This window comes from Narcine bancroftii, chromosome 3, assembly GCF_036971445.1.
Source record: "Narcine bancroftii isolate sNarBan1 chromosome 3, sNarBan1.hap1, whole genome shotgun sequence".
In the NCBI taxonomy this organism is placed as follows: Eukaryota; Metazoa; Chordata; class Chondrichthyes; order Torpediniformes; family Narcinidae; genus Narcine; species Narcine bancroftii.
Window position 1 is genome coordinate 72,970,282 of NC_091471.1, and position 18,311 is coordinate 72,988,592.

At 39.9% G+C, this 18,311-nt stretch overlaps 1 protein-coding gene and 1 long non-coding RNA gene across 5 annotated transcripts in view; one reads left to right on the forward strand and one right to left on the reverse strand.

The window, feature by feature from the left end:
- The window catches only part of LOC138757253 (protein unc-13 homolog B-like), a 615,971-nt gene that overhangs the window by 405,053 nt on the left and 192,607 nt on the right, over positions 1-18,311 (forward strand). For all 4 annotated transcript variants that reach the window (XM_069924286.1, XM_069924287.1, XM_069924289.1 and 1 more), the window contains 2 exons: positions 3,516-3,657; positions 10,226-10,395. In XM_069924286.1, coding sequence (XP_069780387.1) covers positions 3,516-3,657; positions 10,226-10,395 — 312 coding nt within the window. The remainder of the gene's footprint in view (positions 1-3,515; positions 3,658-10,225; positions 10,396-18,311) is intronic.
- The window catches only part of LOC138757255 (uncharacterized), a 701,670-nt gene that overhangs the window by 347,429 nt on the left and 335,930 nt on the right, over positions 1-18,311 (reverse strand). The window lies entirely within an intron of this gene.

Sequence of the window (18,311 nt, forward strand, 5' to 3'; positions counted from 1 at the left end):
TTACAATTCTGTTTGATTCTCTCCAGTACTTAGTTTTCCTAAGAGCTAATATACTCATTTCTTTTGGAATTCATAAAACACTATAGCACAGAAAAAGGCAACTTTGGCCCTTCTAGTCCATTGCTGAACCTTTTTTTTAACTTAGTCCCACTGACCTGCACCCAGTCCATAGCCTGCATACCTCTCCCATCCATGTATCTGTCTAAATTCTCCTTAAATATTAAAATTGAGTCCACATTCACAACTCTGCTGGCAGCTTGTTCCACATTCCCACCACTCTCTGTGTGAAGAAGTTCCCTCTCAAGTTTCCCCTTTCAATCTTAGTGCATGTGATCTGGTTTGTATCTCACCTACCCTCAATGGAGAAAGCTTATCGACATTTACTCTGTTTATCTCCTCATAATTTTAAATACCTCTGTCAAATCTCCCCTCATTCTTTTTCGCAACAAGGGAATAAAGTCCTAACCTGTTTAACCTTTCCCTGTAACTCAGTTCCTGAAGTCAGGGCAATATCCTAGTAAATCTGCTCTGCACTCTTTCTATCTTATAGCTATCTTTCCTGTAGTTAGGTGAGTTGAACACATTGCTTCACCAATGTCTTATACAACTTTACCATAACATCCCAGCTCCTGTACTCACTACTTTGATTTATAAAGGCCAAAATGCCAAAAGCTCTCTTTACAACCCAATCCACCTGTGATGTCACTTTCAGGGAATTATGTATCTGTGTTCCCAGGTCGCACTTCTCAATGCCCTACCATTTCTTTTATGGTTTGTCCTCCAAAATGTAACACCTCACACTTATCTGCATTAAATTCCATCTGCTATTTTTCAGCTCATTTTTTTCAGCTGGTCCAGATCTGTCTACCAGCTTTGAAAACCTTCTTTGCCGTCCACAGCGCCAACAATCTTAGTGTCATCTGCAAACTTGCTGATCCAATTTGCCACATTATTATCCAGATCAATGATATTGATGACAAGCAAAGGACCCAGCACCAATCCCTGAGGCACACTGCTAGTCACAGGCCTCCAGTCTGAGAAGCAATCATCCACCACTACTCTGAGGCTTCTCCTGTCCAGCCATTGTTAAATCCAATTCACTACTTCACTATGAATACCTCACGTCTGAACCTTCCGGACTAACCTCCCATGTGGGACCATGTAGACAACACCCACAAGTTTTTCTTCATCATCTTTCCTGGTAACCTCCTCAAAAAACTCCATAAGTTTGGTTAAACACAACCTACCACGCACAAAACCATGTTGACTATTCCTAATCAGTTTCTGGCTATCTTGTATATCTGATCTCTGAGAAGACCTTCCATCAGAGTTTTTTTTTCATTTTTGGAGACTGAATTTTGGTTTCACTATTTCCACTGATATTGAACTGACTTGCCTTAAGAGGCATTAATTTTCATCCAACAGATGGTGTGTCACATAAAACCTCTCCCTGACCTCGCACATTCTTCTCTGAACACCTGCCACATTTCTGATTCTTGTTGTTACTGCTATTTAGAGGGAGCAATTGCTTCACCTTTTCTGCTGGAAACAAAGGAGTGGGAGAAAAAAAAAAAGTAGCTCTCTTGTAGCTGCTACAGCTGACCCAGAAGTTGGATAGCTTGCTTTTGTGAAAATGCTTGACCTGTTAAGTTGGCCCATGTTTGGGACTCTCGATTTTTCTACTCTCATGTTTTTTTGGTTGATTTCCATCTCACATCCTTCTCTGTAGAACACTACATCATAGAAATGAGCCCTTCAGCCCATACAGTCTCTGCTAAACTATTATTCTGCATCATCCTAATGACCTACACCCTGACCGTAACCATCCGTACACCTCCAATCTCTTTGGTTCGCTCTGGCATTCACTTCCACATTGGGCAGCTTTCCTTCTGGAGTGACTTGACCTCCCTTAGAACTCCAAGATTCTCGGTCTTTATTGCCAGATAAAGTTCAATGAGGTATCTTGAAAGAGCTTTGTAGGATCTGTATTGCTGGAGGTGACTGCTTGTCGTGAGCTTTTTTGGTGTGACCACTGTCACTGAAGCAAGATCAAATTGAACATTGCTGATTTTTTTAGCAGTTTTTGAAAGACTGTTGTACATCTCCCTACTATTGTTTATTAAAGTGCTCACAACATAACTGCCACGAGCTCTTTGATTAAAATAGTCAAGAGATACACAGCAGAATTTTAGCATTGAAGAACCAGTATGAAAATAAAACTATTTGATTTGGTTAACTTGGAGATAACCAGGGTTGTAAGTATATACAAGCAAAGCATTAGGTTAGATGGCAAGAAATTTATTTCCAAATACTTGTGAGCTCACGCAGTGACTTTAGATTTTTGCAAATCTTTAAAATTCAGCTGGTCAGGTTTGTACATGTGGCTGATAGCTTTATATGTTTGATAACATGAACCTATGGGCAGGATGATTTGCATATAGGCGACACAGTTGGCTTACCAGTTAGTGCAATGCCTTTATGGCACCAGCAATCAGGACCTGAGTTCAAATCCCACGCTCTATGTAAGGAGTTTGTACATTCTCCACATGTCTGCATGGGTTTTCCCCGGAGGCTCTGATTTCCTCCCACCATTCAAAACGTATCGGGGGTGTAGGTTAATTTGGTGTAAATTGGGAGGCACGGACTTGTGGGCCGAAATGGCCTGTTACCATGCTATATGTCTAATTTTTTTTTAAAAATTGGTCTTCTGCACTTGTTTTTAATGCATTGAAAGGTTAAAGAGGAATTTGCCATATTTTTCACGCATCTTCTGAATGTGGATGGAATGTCGATCATGGTTTGCCCTTTTTTTATTCTCTGAATATTAGTTAGTCATGGATGGAGGTACAGCATACATGGTGATAATGTTTAGATGTCATGCAACTGGCTTGATGCTTTAGCTGTTCTTTCCCAGTTTGTCTTACTTTGTATTTATTTTCATCATCAAATTTCAAGAGGGATCATATTTTTGCAACTTGTGGAATCTTATTGACAATATTGATTTCTTGTTTTCTCTCAATAATAATCGTGATATACTTCAAAAAGAATTAATTTCTTGTAGAGCATTTAAAGAGGTCCTGAAATCTGGTAAGATGCTGAATAAATATGTCCCTATTGTTCATATAACTTGAATTTAATTACAATCTGAAATATTAATTTTTGGTGTATTCTTTTCCTATAATGCACACTTATTTTCATGGGATTAAATCAAATCCAGAGAAGAGGGATTCCAATGATTTAGTCATGTTCAAAAAAAGAGACCATTAAGTGATTTCATTTTTCATTTCCATTTTCATTTTTCAGAATGTGATTTACTGGATTAAGATTTACGAAACCAGATTATAATAAAGCAGCTAGTATGAGAATATTGAAATGGAAAATATTGAGAACTCCTGTGATGTTCATAGTTCTAAAAATTGGACTTTGATTTCCTAACTGAAGGAATATTGGACATTTAAAATAGATTTGCAAATCTATTCACATGGTACTAAAGCTGTGTTTTCATACCTTCATAGTGGTGTGTGCGCAAGGACTTCAAGCAAAGGATAAAACTGGATCCAGTGACCCTTATGTCACTGTTCAAGTTGGCAAAACAAAAAAGAGAACGAAGACTATCTATGGAAATTTGAATCCTGTATGGGATGAGAAATTTTATTTGTAAGTTTTTAAAGAAAAGCAAATATATGATTCCTGTTGGTCATAATAATATTTAATTTTAAATGTTGTGCTTTGGTATTTGTAATGATCCGACATGCTAAAACCAAAATGCTGGATGGTGAAGATCTGAAAAAAAATCCTTAACTGATCAGTGAGTGGGAGAACAACAGAATTTTGGATTGATTGTCTTAACTGGGAAATTATGGCTATCAATAGATGAATGAATGGCTATAGAGGGAGGAGGAGATTTTTTATTATTGGGGTCTCTTTTAGGGAAGGTGTGTCCTGTACAAGAAAAATGGGTTGAGTGAAACACGAAAATCTGCAGACACTACGATTGTAGTTAAAAACACCACAAAATGCTGGAGGAACTTAGCCAGTCTTTCAGCGTCCATAAAAGACAAAGATATATGGCTGACATTTTAGGCCTGGACCTTTCTTCAAGGAATAAGTAGAATGAGCCAAAAGCAGGAAATACAGAAAATTTCAGAATTCAGACAATGCTGGCTGGGGGAGGAATCCAGACCAACAAAAGGTATCAATTAGATATGATAAGGGGAGAGGTGAGAATTTATTATGTCTGTCCAAAAGGAGTCAGGGAAGGAAGGCAGAGCTGGGAAAAGGTTGTTGGGAAAGAAGTGGAGTGGGGGAGGGGGGTAAATGAAAATCTGTGAAGTCAATATTAATGCCATCCGGTTGGAGGGTGCCCAGAGAGAAGATGAGGTGCTGTACTTTCAATTTATGGGTGGGCTTCGTCTGGTAGTGCATAAGACCATGGACAGACATGTCAGCAAGGGAATGGGATGGGGAAATTGTAGTGAGTGGCTACTGGGAGATCTATGCTATTGGACAGAGCCAAGGTACTCAACAAAGTGATCTCCAGTCTGCATCCTGTCTCTCTGATGTAGAGGAGACCACAACGGAACCGGGTGCAGTAAATGACCCCTGCAGTTTAAAAAGTGAAATGTTTCTTCACTTGAAAGGACTGCTTGGGGCCCAAAATGGTGGTGAGGGAGGAGGTATTGGTGCAAGTGGAGCATCTCCACCGGTCACAAGGGAAAGAAGATGACTAATGGAGAGGGTGGAGTGGACAAGGGAGCAATCCCTGCAAAAGGTGGAGAGGGGAGGAGAGAGGAATATGGTGGGATCATGTAGAAGGTGGCAGAGGAGAATGTGGAGGCTATTGGGGTGGTAGGTGAGGAGAAGAGGAATCCTGCCCTTGTTGTGCATGAAGGTGGAGGGAGCCAGGGCAGATGTGCAGTTAATGGAGGATATGCGGGTGAGCACTGAGTTGATGATGGTAGAAGGAAAGCCTTGTTATTTGAAAAAGGATAATCTCAGATGATCTGGTGTGGAAGTCCACATCCTGGGAGCAGATGCGATGGAGACTGAGGAATTGAGAGAATGAAATGGAATCCTTAGAGGGGACAGGGTGGGAAGAGGTGTAGTCGAGGTCGCTGTGGGAGATGGTGGGTTTATTGAAGATGTCTGTTGAGACTTTGTCTCGCGAGATGGAAACAGAGAGATCGAGGAAAGGGAGAGTGTTGCTAGAGATGGACCAAATAAATTTGAGGTCAGAGTGGAAGTTTGAAGCAAAGTGGATGAAGTCAGGTATCAGGTATCATTTATTTATCACAATTAACACCATACAGCATTAAAACTGAGATAGCATTCCTCTGACCAGGTACAAAAACTGCCTAACAATACAACAAAACATAAAATCAATATTCAGAAACCAGAAAGGTTACATCTAGATATTATAAAATGTCCGCCAGTTTCAGGTGAAGAAGAATGGTCCCTGAGCCTGAGGGGCAGCTGTGGGCTCTGTTCGTGCAGCCTTCAATAGATCGGGTTACCAACTCCTCCACAAATGTTAAGTTCACCAGTGGTAGGGAACCCAACTACCACCAGTTATAAGTTCATACAGCCCAAGCCCTCCAGTGCCATTCCTCTCATGAGGCCCATACATCACAGTCCAAATCCTCCATAATCCACAAGGCCTAGGCACATCTCTCCCGGCATGAGTGCATGAGGCAGCACCAAAGTAGTCATTGATGTAGTGGAGGAAGAGTTGAGTGGCCTTGCCTGTGTGGGCTTGTAGCATCAATTGCCTGTGTAGCCAACAAAATGGCAGGCATAGCTGGGGCCCATACATTGTCCCACCTAATTGATGTCCACTTGCCTCGACTCGGTTTTGACCCCTCTGGTCCAGTCCCTCCCCACCTACATCCAGGACATATCCATCAGTTCAACAACTTCCAGTTCCCTGAACTTAATCGCCTCAGATTTACCATGGACATTTAAATCCCCATACACCTCCTTTGACCTGGAGAAAGTGGGATGAGTCAAAGGAGAATTATTAATGGTGAGGACAAATTCTGGCAGCTGGAGGTGGATGGTGGAGGAGGGGGACTGGTTGGTTCTAATGTCCAGAAAGAAACAAAGGGCTTTGAGGCTTTCAGTATGGGGGAAATAGAGGTATATGGGGATTGGATGTCCATGGTAAACGTGAGGCAATCGAGTTCAGGGAATTGGAAGTTGTTGAAGTGATGGATGTGTCCTAGATGAAGGTGGGGAGGGACTGGACCAGAGGGGATCAAAACAGAGTCGAGGTAAGTGGACACTAATTAGGTGGGGCAAGAGCATGCAGACATGATGGGTTTGCTGGTACAATTGGGTTTGTGGATCTTGGGTAGGATGTAGAAATAGGTGGTACTGGGTTGGGAAACAATAAGGTTGGAGGCCGTGCCAGGGAGGTGACCAGAAGTAATGAATTCATAAATGGTGTGTGATACAGTGTTTGATGAGGTTTGGTGGAATCCTGTTGCATCAGTTGAAATGTAAGGGGAGGTGTCTGAGAGTTTTTGCCTGGCTTTGGCCAGATAGAGGTCAGTGCGCTAGACCACAACTGTGTGACCCTTGTCTTCGGGTTTGATGATGAGGTTTGGATTCGTGTGGATAGAGTGGAGGGCCAGGGGGAGGAAGAAGACTTAAATGTGGAAAAATGATTTATAGTGGGGATTGGAGAATCATGGCTTTGGAAGTAGGCATCGAGACAGAGCTGACAGAAGAAGAGTTCAGCATCATGGTGTGCGCAGAACCCGTTGAGATGTGGGTGGAAGGGGATGAAGGTGAGGCCTCTACTGAGGACAAAGCATTCAATCTCTGAGAGGAGAAAATCAGAGGGGATGGTGAAGACCAGGTAGGGTTAGGGGTGGAGTGTTGGGAAGGGGAGGAGGAAGGGGTGGATCGGGGTGGAAGGGTAGTAAAGGTCCAAGAGAAGGAGGGGAGGATTGGGAAAGTTAGTGGGTGGAGAGAGAGAGAGAGAGAGAGGGAGAGGGAGAGGCTCCCTAAGCCAGGGTAGAAGTTCATTACAGAGACTCGGTCCGGTAGGTCACAAGAGCGAAGGTGGAAACCTGCATCTGAAGGGTTGCAGAAGTCAGTATCCTTGCAAGAAGATTTGTTAATGCCACTCAGGAACATTTAAACTATTGAGGCAGGAGGATGAGGCCAAGAATAACAGTGTAAAAGGTAGAAAAGCTCATTCACATGTGGAAAATAGAACAGGCAAATCCTGGGGAAAGAATCGAGAGAGACTGGAAGGAAAGTCTCAGAGGATTGGTAGATTTCACAGATTTCAGTTTTGTTGTCAGAGAACATACATGACATTTCATACCACCCTGAGATTCCTTTTTATGCATGCACGACAGAATTACCATATTGCAAAATAAAGAGTGTACACAGTGCATACTTGTAAACAAATAAAGAACTCTTAACAGATATCAAATGTAAACAAACTGACTGTGCAGTACAGAGAAGGAAGCTCTGATAGCTCAGTGGTTAGAGCACTGGTCTTGTAAACCAGGGGTCGCTTTCATTCCTTTTTGAGGCCTCATTTCTGTGAGGGGCACTGGATAAAGTGACGTCTCTCTGTCTTCCTTACGGTAGACAAAGTTAAAGAATTTCATACATGTTACATTCTAAATGTAGCATTATGTTCCAATAATGGAATTTTAAAAAAATCAATGAAGTGCACAGTATGAGTCCTAAAACGAGTGCGTGATTGAGTTTGTTGTTGAGAAGTCTGATGGTGGAGGGTAGCAGCTGGTCCTGAACCTGGTTCCCGAATCCGCAGGAAAAGGAATCTCAGGATTGTATGTGATGTCATGTATGTTCTCTGACAATAAAACTGAAATCTGTGAAATCTACCAATCCTCTGAGACTTTCCTTCCAGTCTCTCGATTCTTTCCCCAGGATTTGCCTGTTCTATTTTCCACATGTGAATGAGCTTTCCTACCTTTTACACTGTTATTCTTTGCCTCATCCTCCTGCCTCAGTAGTTTAAATGTTCCTGAGTGGCATTAACAAATCTTCTTGCAAGGATACAGACTTCTGCTTCTAGTCCTAAAAATAAATCTGAAATCTGGTTATGTTAGTCTCGAGGCACCTATACCTCTTTCCTCATGGAAGCAGCGAAAATAGGTGTGCTGGGTGGTGTGGATCCTTGATGATTGGTGCTGCTGTCTGATGGCAGCATTCCCTGTAGATGATCTTGATAGTGAGGAGGGGTTTTCCTGTGATGCCTGGGCTGTGTCTGCTACCTTTTGGAGGGCTTTATGCTCAAGGGTATTCATGTCCTCATACCAGACCATGATGCAGCTGGTAAGCACACTTACCTGCATTTCACACTTAACTGCATTTCCTTTAATGCAAGGAGCCTCACAACTAGGACAGATGAGCTGAGAGTGTGCATCAGCACATGGGAATTATAGAGAGTGTGCAGAAGAGGAGGTGTTGTTCTACTGCTGATTAGCACGAGCATTATGGCAGTGCACAGCAAGGATATCCTGGAGCGATTGGCTAATGAGGCTTTTTGGGTCAGATAATACTATAGGCCTCCAAATAGTCAGCATGAATTTGAAGAGCTAATTAGAAGCTGACAGAGATGATGTTTCTCCTGGCTGAGGAATATAGATCCAGTGATTACAGTCTCAGAATTTAGGACTGAGAATGGTAAAACTTTGGAATTCTCTTAAAAAAGATTGCCATTACAGTGCTTTGTGATAAAACTTCAATTATTGATCATTCTTAAAGGATTGGATATTCTTTTTGGTTCAGTTTAGCTTTTCCTACTGCAGTTTATTTCCAGAAATCTCTTTCTTCTTTATTTCGCCCCAGTTCTATTTTCTGACAGCTTCTATTTAGCTTGCTATTCAGTTTGACCTTAAGAAACCTGTTTATGTTTTGATCATTTTGCATCTAAAAATAGCTTGGTACCGTGTATTTAATTTGTGTGAGTCATTCAGCCTGTTTTAATGTGGTAATAACTGCCAAATTGCATGTTGACAGCGATCGTTACTTTTATATTACACTCTCTCATAATCTTCTTTCTGGGAAAGAATTAGCACAAAGAGGGAATGTGACATGCATTCTTACATAGTCACAGTGACTTTAAACCAAACAATGCATTTGCTTATTATTTAAGATTGAAGTTGTAAAGCACTTGGATATCCTTCTGAGGCACTCCTGCCTTGGGAAGAAGTAAAATTCCAAATTGCGCATGCTGGGTTTAAATCGGGCAAAGCTTAAGTCCACTGTGAATAAATCTAAGCGAATGTCCAGTTATCTCAATGTACATGCATCCACAATTTAGCAATCACAGACCCTTCATTACCTGTTTAATGAGTCTGTTTTAGGGTAATAAGTAATGCAACTAATTTTCATTTAAATGTGCTGCAAAGTTTCACATTTAGAACTTTATTTGAACATCTCATCAAATATGAGGATTGAATTCTGTTGAATCAATAGCTGAAGCATGAATCATTCTAACCACTGAATCTTAAACAACAGGGAAATTTTTAAGTTTCAATCACTTTTTACTCACCATCATGTTTCCCTCACTATTTTAAAGGTATCTTCAATACTATTTCCAGATTTCTGCAGTCAAGAGTTAAAGTATTATAACCATGCCCAATTCCCAGCATTCACAACTATGTACCTGCTTTGTGATTAGTTTGCAGAGCCTTGGTTATTTTCATTGCCTTTATCAAGAAACTGTGGGCATGAGGCTAACACAATGATGTTGCAATTGTGCAGCTGTTTCATTGCTGCATCAAGTCACATTTAATTCTGAACTTTGATGCTATCTATGCAGAGTTTTTAATGTTCTTCCTGTGACCATGTGAGTCTCTTCTCTGTGCTCTGTCTTCCTCCTACATTCCAAAGATGTGCTTATTAAGTTATTTGGCCAATGTAGCAGAGCTAGTGGAGAATCTGGGGAGTGTCAATGGCTACATGTGGGAGAATTGGTTATGGATAAATAAATATGGAAATAGGATGGCACCAAATAAGCATAATTTTGATGGGCCAAATGGCCTCCTTTGCCATCCTGAAAGTTGAGAATTATAGCAGCACTCAATCACTCAGTTCTAACTGTGCATTAACCCTTGGGGTTTCTGTTGGCTCTGCATCTTTTTTTTAAATAAATTCATTTATTGAGCCACTGAAAACTTGTTCGTGTTCTATTTGGGTGTCTGTTTCAGGAGTAAGCTTGTTTTTTTTTTCACAGTGAATGCCACAATTCCTCTGATCGAATCAAAGTAAGAGTGTGGGATGAGGATGATGACATTAAATCACGTGTTAAACAGAGGCTAAAACGGGAATCTGATGATTTTTTGGGGCAAACTATCATTGAGGTTCGAACACTAAGTGGTGAAATGGATGTCTGGTATAATCTGGGTGAGTGAAAGAATGTTTTGGATAATTTGGAAAATGCGACCAATTTGTACATATCCATGTGCAAACATTGAAATGATAAATATTCAATGTTGGTATGAAACATTGCATTTCCATTGTATGATATTGCAAATCTATCAATGTGGAAAGCATGTGAAAGGAAATCTGTGAAATGGTGAGGGAATGAGGCACCATAAAGCATTATTTAGAATGTGAAAAATGGATAGTCAAATCGGGCTCCAAATACAATAAAATCTCTTCATTTAAAATCCATGTTCTTATGGGTAAACATAAACTCACAAAGTTGTAAGACATTTATCACATGTTTATGTAAAAATTAGCAAAGCCAAGGATCAAAATACTCTTGCCCTTGTTGGACCACGAGGCAGATGGTAAATCAAAGCATCTGATAATGCCACAAAAATATTTATTCATCTGGTGTAAATAATATGAAATCAATTTTATTGCTTTTAACTAAGTTTTTAAGTCTCACAAGTTATAAGAACAGTATTTGGTTAAAAATACCCTCTCCCATTCATTTCCATCTGAATCTGAGGATGTGAGTTCATACTCATGGGGTGTATTACAGACCTCCCAATAGACAATGAGAATTAGAAGATCAACTCTGTAGAGAGATAGCAGACAACTGCAGGAAACACAAAGTTGTGATAGGAGGTGATTTTAATTATCCACATATTGACTGGGTCTCCCAAACTGTTAAAGAGCTGAGTGGCTTGGAGTTTGTCAAAAGTGTTCAGGAAAGTTTTCTAAATCAATATATAGAGGAATCAAATTGCTAGAATGCAATATTGAATCTCCTTTTAGGGAACAAGACAGGACAGGTGACAGAAGTATGTGTAGGGGAACATTTTGCTCCAGTGATCATAATGCCATGAGTTTCATGGTTAATTATGGAGAAGGATAGGTCTGGGCCATGGGTTGAGATTCTAAATTGGAAAAAAGGCTTTTGGAAATGAGAAAGGATTTGGAATCCATGGATTGGGAAAAGTTGTTTTTTTGGCAAGGATGTGCAAGTTAAATGGAGGACCTTCAAAAAGTGAAATCTTGAGAGTACAGAGTTTATATATTCCTATCTGGGTTAAAGGCAAAGTTAGCAGGCTTAGAGAACCTGGGTTTTCAAGGAATATTGGGGATCTGGTTCGGAAGAAGATAGAAGTATTGGCAACATGGAGAAAATGAGGTACTGGAGAAGTATTAAAAAATGCAAGAAAAGCCTCAAAAAGAAATCAGAAAGGCAAAAAAAAGAGGTTGCTTTGGCAGACAATGTAAAGGAAAATCCTAAGGGTTTCTACAGGTATATTAAGAGCAAAAGAATATTAAAGGACAAAATTGATCCCTTTGGAGATTAGAGTAGTTGGCTTTGTATGAAGCTAAAAGAGATGGGGGAAAATTATGTTATATTTTATATTGTATATAGATATGTTTTATATGAGATAATTGTGCCATGCTTTTTAGTGTAGGTCACATACAAACACTTCAAAACAGATCTCATTTAAAATGCCAGAGCTTTGCTCAAGCCAGACAGTCCAGACTCCGGATGCCTTTGCAAAATCTTTGAAGGATGCCTATAAGGATTCACAAGTAGGTGTTGATTGGACATGCTGTGGAGTAATGGATTATTGTTTTGGAAAGCAACAGATGAACAAACTCGGAAGATTAGGTCGGGAATGCAGTCTGTCGGAGTGCATTTGGCTCCTCTAAGAGGGTCATGTGGTTTTCTCTGAGAGAGAGAGAGAGAGAAAATTCAGTTCTACAGTTCTACAGTTCAGCAACAGCTAGGACTGGAACTTGACAAGTTGGCAAGCTTGTGGAAAAACCCCATTTTGAAGATGGGTTATGAGTTCTTAGTTTAGCCTGGTCAAAGCCCTTGTAGTCCATATAAGAGGAGATGGCTGGCCGTATAATGTTTCACTTGAAATAAAGGAAACAAAAAGGAACTCTGTGGTGACCTGAAAGAAAGAGGTTATCATCTGGAAAACCCTGATGGGGAAAGTTTCTTCGGCAAGACACTGAAGTGGCTGATCTAATGGAATCAGTTATGGGTGTCCAACGAGCAACAAATCTCACTCTGAAAACCAATAAGAACCTTTCTGAGCACCAAACGTGGTGAAATTTATAAATGTTAAATTCTATGCACAGTATAAGAATTGCCTGCAACCAGTGATCTTGGAGGAATGAGAAGTGAAATTGGACTGTGAATCAAATAACTTTTCTGAACTTACCCTCACATTAAATACACGTGCGCTTAGAATTTGAAGGGGGTTAAGTTAATAGTAATAAGTTAAAGTTTGATCCTGTTTTCATGGTTAAAGATAATTAAAAGCAACTTTTGTTTAAGTAACCATTTGTCTTGGTGAATTTCTATTGCTGCTGGGTTTTGGGGTCCTCTGGATCCATGACAGTATTCACTCAGTAAACAGGAACAGTTGTGGGAAGTGAGGAAAACAAGCAGTGACATCATGGAACCTATACAGATTAAAGAAGAGGAAGTGCTTGCTGTTTTAAAGCAAATAAGGGTGATAAATCCCCAAGTCCTGACAAGATATTCCCCCGGACCTTAAGGGAGGCTTGTGTAGAAATAGCATAAATGATTTGTATAAATGAGGATTTCAAAGAATCTGATTTCGGATAATTGGAGTTGTACTCTTCAATTATATGCATCACCAGAAACTGCTTGGGGATAGTCAACATGGCTTTGTGCATGGCAGGTCATGTTTAACCAGGCTTATAGAGATTTTGAGGAGTTTACCATGAACATTGATGAAGGAAAGGCTGTAGATATTGTCTACATGGACTTTAGTAAGGCCTTTGACAAGGTTCCACATGGGAGGTAAGTCATGAAGGTTCATACGCTAGGTATTCATGGTGAAGTAGTGAACTGGATTCAACAATGGCTGGAGGGAAGAAGCCTGAGTGTAGTGGTGGATAATTTCTTTTCAGTCTGGTGGCCTGTGACTAGTGGTGTTCCTCAGGGATCAAAGCTGGGACCATTGTTGTTTGTCATCTATATCAGTAATCTGGATAATTATGACATAAATTGGATCAGCAAGTTTGCAGATGACACTGATTGGAAACATTGTAGACAGCGAAGCAGATTTTCAAAGCTTGAAGAGGGATCTGGACCAGCTGAAAAAAATGGGCTGAGAAATGGCAGATGGAATTTAATGCAGACAAGTGTGAGGTGTTGCATTTTGGATGGAAAAATCAAGAAAGGACGTACATGGTGAATGGTGGGGCTCTAAGGAGAGCGGTAGAATAGAGGGACCTGGCAATACAGATATTCCCTGAAAGAGGCATCACAGGTGGATAGGGCTGTAAAGAGAGCTTTTAGCATATTGACCTTCATAAATCAAACTATTCAGTATAGGAGCTGGGATGTTTTGGTAATGTTGTATGAGATATTGGATGAGGCCAAATTTGGATTGTTGTGTGCAGTTTGGTTACCTAACTACAGGAAAGATATCAATAAGATAGAAAGAGTGCAGAGAAAATTTACTAGGATGTTGCCCAGACCTCAGGATCTAAGTTACAGGGAAAGGTTAAGCAAGTAAGGACTTTATTCCCTGGAACATAGAAGAATGAGGGAAGATTTGATAGAGGTATTTAAAATTATAAGGGGGGATATATAGGCTTTTTTCTACTGAGGATAGGTGAGATACAAACCAGAGAGTGGTGGGAATGTGGAACGAACTGCCAGCTGAGGTGGTGAATGTGGGTCAATTTTAACATATAATAAGAATTTTGATAGGTACATGGATGGAAGAGGTATGGAGGGCTACGAACTGGGTGCAGTTAAGTGGAACTAGGCAAAAAAAAAATTGTTTGGCACAGACTCGAAGAACCAAAGGGGCATGTTTCTGTGCTGTAGTGTCCGATGGTTCTATTAGTTTGATATTAGAGTTCAGGAGAGTGCCAGTTGAAACAAGTGCAATATCAAGATAAGAAGTAAATTTGCGTACAAAAAGAAACAAATAGATGTAAGCTGCTTTAAGGAATTTATCAGATGGAGTATATTGTGAAGAATTTCAAAGGAGTACTTGCAAGGAAAAAGTGATAAATCTGGTAGTGTGTACACTGTGACTAAATCTGCACTCTTAATTAATATGAATAAATCTGGGCATCGTAGTAAATAATGAACTGGATTTGGGAAGTACACAGACTTATGAAGTAGTTGCCATGACTTGTATAATATTTATTTTTTGCCCTGATCCCAAATGCCACATTGCCACTTTAACAGATAGAAACACTGTCTTAAAAAAGCACTTTAGGCAAATGGGAGTTTCAGAGGTTTAAAAAAAAGCAAATCTAGAGTTTAAGGAGTTGAAAACTCAAAACAATAGCATTTGCACAATACTATTACAGCGCCAGTGACCTGGGCTCAATATGGCACTGGATGTAAGGAGTTTGTATATTATCTTCGCACCTATGTGCATTTTCCCCTGGTGCTCCAGTTTCCTCCCACCATTCAAAATGTACAGAGGTTATAGGTTGATTGGTGTATTTGGGTGGCATGGGCTCGTGGGCTGGAAGGTCCTGTTACCATGCAGTACATTAAATTAATTTAAGTTTAATGAGCCCTCATGGCAGTGGGATTAAAATATGACTTGCTCAAAAATATAAAATGGGAAGTGGAATTAATTCTGAAGATTGTAGCATGGAAGAGATTAAAGAGATGGAGAGGTGAATATTGTGAAATATTTCAAGGCAAGGATGAGGATTTTATAATAAAGGCACTGCTTCATTTGGACAGCAGTAAATTAATAATAGATAAACAAGATCTTGTGTGAATAAGGTCACAGGAAACAAAGCTCTGGAGGATAATTTGATGGGAAATCAACCATAATTCTGTTGAATTGGTTAGGACCACAGAAAACAAAATAAAGGAGGAGAGTTTCAGCAAATGATAAAAAGGGATGGAGGCAGATGTAGAATCAAGCAGTGTTATCATTGAGAAAATAAAGCGTTAATAACCTTGCAAATACATCTTTGCAGATAATTCCGGGGTTGCATACAACATCAAGGTTGCCATCAATTCAGTATAGTCTCACTAGTTAGCAGGAGGGTAAAATCAATTGGATAGAGAAGGAAGTTTGATTTTGGGACCGAAATTAATGACTGGTAAAGTCAATCCAGTTGTTTCGTGACCAGAATTACTATTAGTAATTCTTTATTTAAAATGTAGTAATTATGTGTACCTAAAGATGGGTGATGATATGGATGTAGTATGTTTAAGTTTACAATCAGTATTTAATGCATTTATTGCAATACCTGGTTTAAATTGATATACTTTGGCACCTTAGAATGTTGCATAATTCTTAACCACTACAGTAATGCATTTTTATGAAAAGCGTACTTTGGTAATGAAGGAAGTACGGGAGTTATTTTGGGCACAGCAAAGTCCCACAGCAACAATATCACAACCTTAGATAACTTGTTATAATTATGTTCACTGAAAAATAAATATTGGCAGGATGCAGATGATAGCTCCCCAGCTGTTGTTTGATTTAGTGCCATGGATTTCTTGCATCCTCCTGAGAGCAAACAGTTTGCAGAGGCCAAACAGTTCCTTATCCCTATTTGTGATACTCCAGCTATTCACTGATCCTACAAGCCTGGATTCTGCTTGGTCCTCTTGGCAGTTGTATCTGGGACTATTGGGAATTCAGTGTATGGTCCATTAAAATTCTGGGCTGCCACACAATCATACAAATCCTGAATTTGCTGCATGAGGTCTGCTGGCCATTGAGTGGAGTCTTGCTGAGATTGACCAGTATAAATTCTGGTTAATGTGTTGTTGGTTCCTGTAACAGGTTACATTTTGTGCAAGATCCTTATCCACCCATTTAAATGATGATTTTAGTATTCTGGGGATAAAATTATTTACATTTTGTTCTCAGTTATTTGAAGGTGTTTTAAGATGTTTCTAATTTTAAAGCATTTAAAGAAGCATAAACATGATTTTTCAAATGTAGCCTGTTTCCGTGCTGTAAACGGTTATATGGTTATAATTTTCAGAATGTAAGGCCTTGCCAGATTTGAATAGAAATTCTCTTTACTGGTGCTCTTTTCTGTACCTTGAACCATTTGATTATTGTAAAGCAACTTACGATCTATACACTTTTTAAAACTGAGACTTTTTATATTTAAATACTCAGTCATAACAGATTTTAAAATGTTGCATTAGTAACCATTGCACCTTGGCTCAACCATATTGGTGTTTGCTCTCACAAATCACTGAGGATTGAATAGCGTTTAATTCCTCTTGCACCTCCAGAACAAATTAATCTGATCATACATACATGCATACAGAAAGACCCCAATTACACTTACAAATGAGCTTATAACTACTTACCCACCATTAATTTGCTTTAATATATTTAAGCCATACACCATCAACATGTTGGGATGGGATAGTGAGTGGATCATTTAGTGAATCTAAATGGATCCATTACATAAGTACCAGATCCATAAGAATAAACCATAGACGGCCATGTTGCAGTCAATGAATCCTTACCCTCATGGCCACCTGAGTGTGTGTGTGGCTGCATCAAGCTCTGTTCAGAATTGAAGCACTCAAGCATTAAGTGATTGTGTAGTGGTTATGGAGGCTTTTTGATCTTTCATAGGTTTATAAAATCATGAAGGGCTTGGATAAAGTGAATGTTTATAGACTTTCTCCCCAGGATAGATTATTCTAAAAATAGAGGGCACTAATTTAAGGTGAGAAGGGAAAGATTTAAGAGGGAGCTGAGGGGTAACTTTTTCACTCAGACAATGGTCCATATCTGGAATGAGTGACAAGCAGAAATTATAGAAGTGGGAACTATTTTGACATTCAAAAAATATTTGGATAAGAGAAACTAGAAGGATCTATCTGGCCCAGAATGACAAATTTGTTGGTTGGGATGAGTTGGGCCGAAGGGTCTGTCCCATGCAACCTTGCTTTGGTTTGCTATCAAGCAATTTTCCATTCAGTCAGACCTTGCCATGCAAATGGCCCTCATGGAGAAGTAATTTCAGGAAAACACTTTTGCCCACAAATCCATCAAGCAATAGCACATAATGTCCTGCCTTGTGGGAGAATATCACTTTAGTATCACATCAAATGGAATGGCTTCTATCAAAACCATTTGCTGGAATCCTTCATCGCCAAAACTCATCAACCAAAACCTTGGCTGGCATACCGTGAGAGGGACCCTACCTGTCTGATCCTTGCTACATGGTTGGCGTCTCGCCTGCAGCACACTCCCCTTGAGACGGCTGCAATGAGGATGAAATGATGGGCCATCTCTTTGTGAACTGTGGTTTTGCAAAGACCTGGAAGAGGACGCACAAGTCTTTGTTGAGCTTAATCCTGGGCAGCTATATAACCGAGGTCTCTCTGATCTATGGGCTGTCCTCACTCTCAGGGACACATACCAAACCAATCATCAAGTTCTGCTGGAAGATCAGCTCGGGGAAAGACACATTTCCATCTGCCAGTACAATGAGTGGAGACATTCCAGGCTGCAGGAGTACATACTGAGGGATGAAATAAAGCTTACTGCAAGCAACGCAAAGGCTTTGTTGGGACGTCTTGGGTCTTCATGCTACTAGCCATCCAGGGGCTAAGCCCTATATAAAGAGAGTCTCAAGCACTTGAAGTTTGCATCATTCAAGGTGGCCACATGAGTGGTAATGGTAGCTTGTACATAGAATGTGCTAATATTACAAATGCATCAACCTAATATCTCTGAGTGCATAGAATGACCAACATGATGAATGGAAAGAAAGCCATTTTATTTCATGTATATATTTTTTGAATATAGGTGGTGGTATGATGGAATAGTCTCCACTTGCCTGTTTAAGTAAATCTTTGTCAGCTCTCAAAAGTTTTACACCATCCAATTTAATGTACC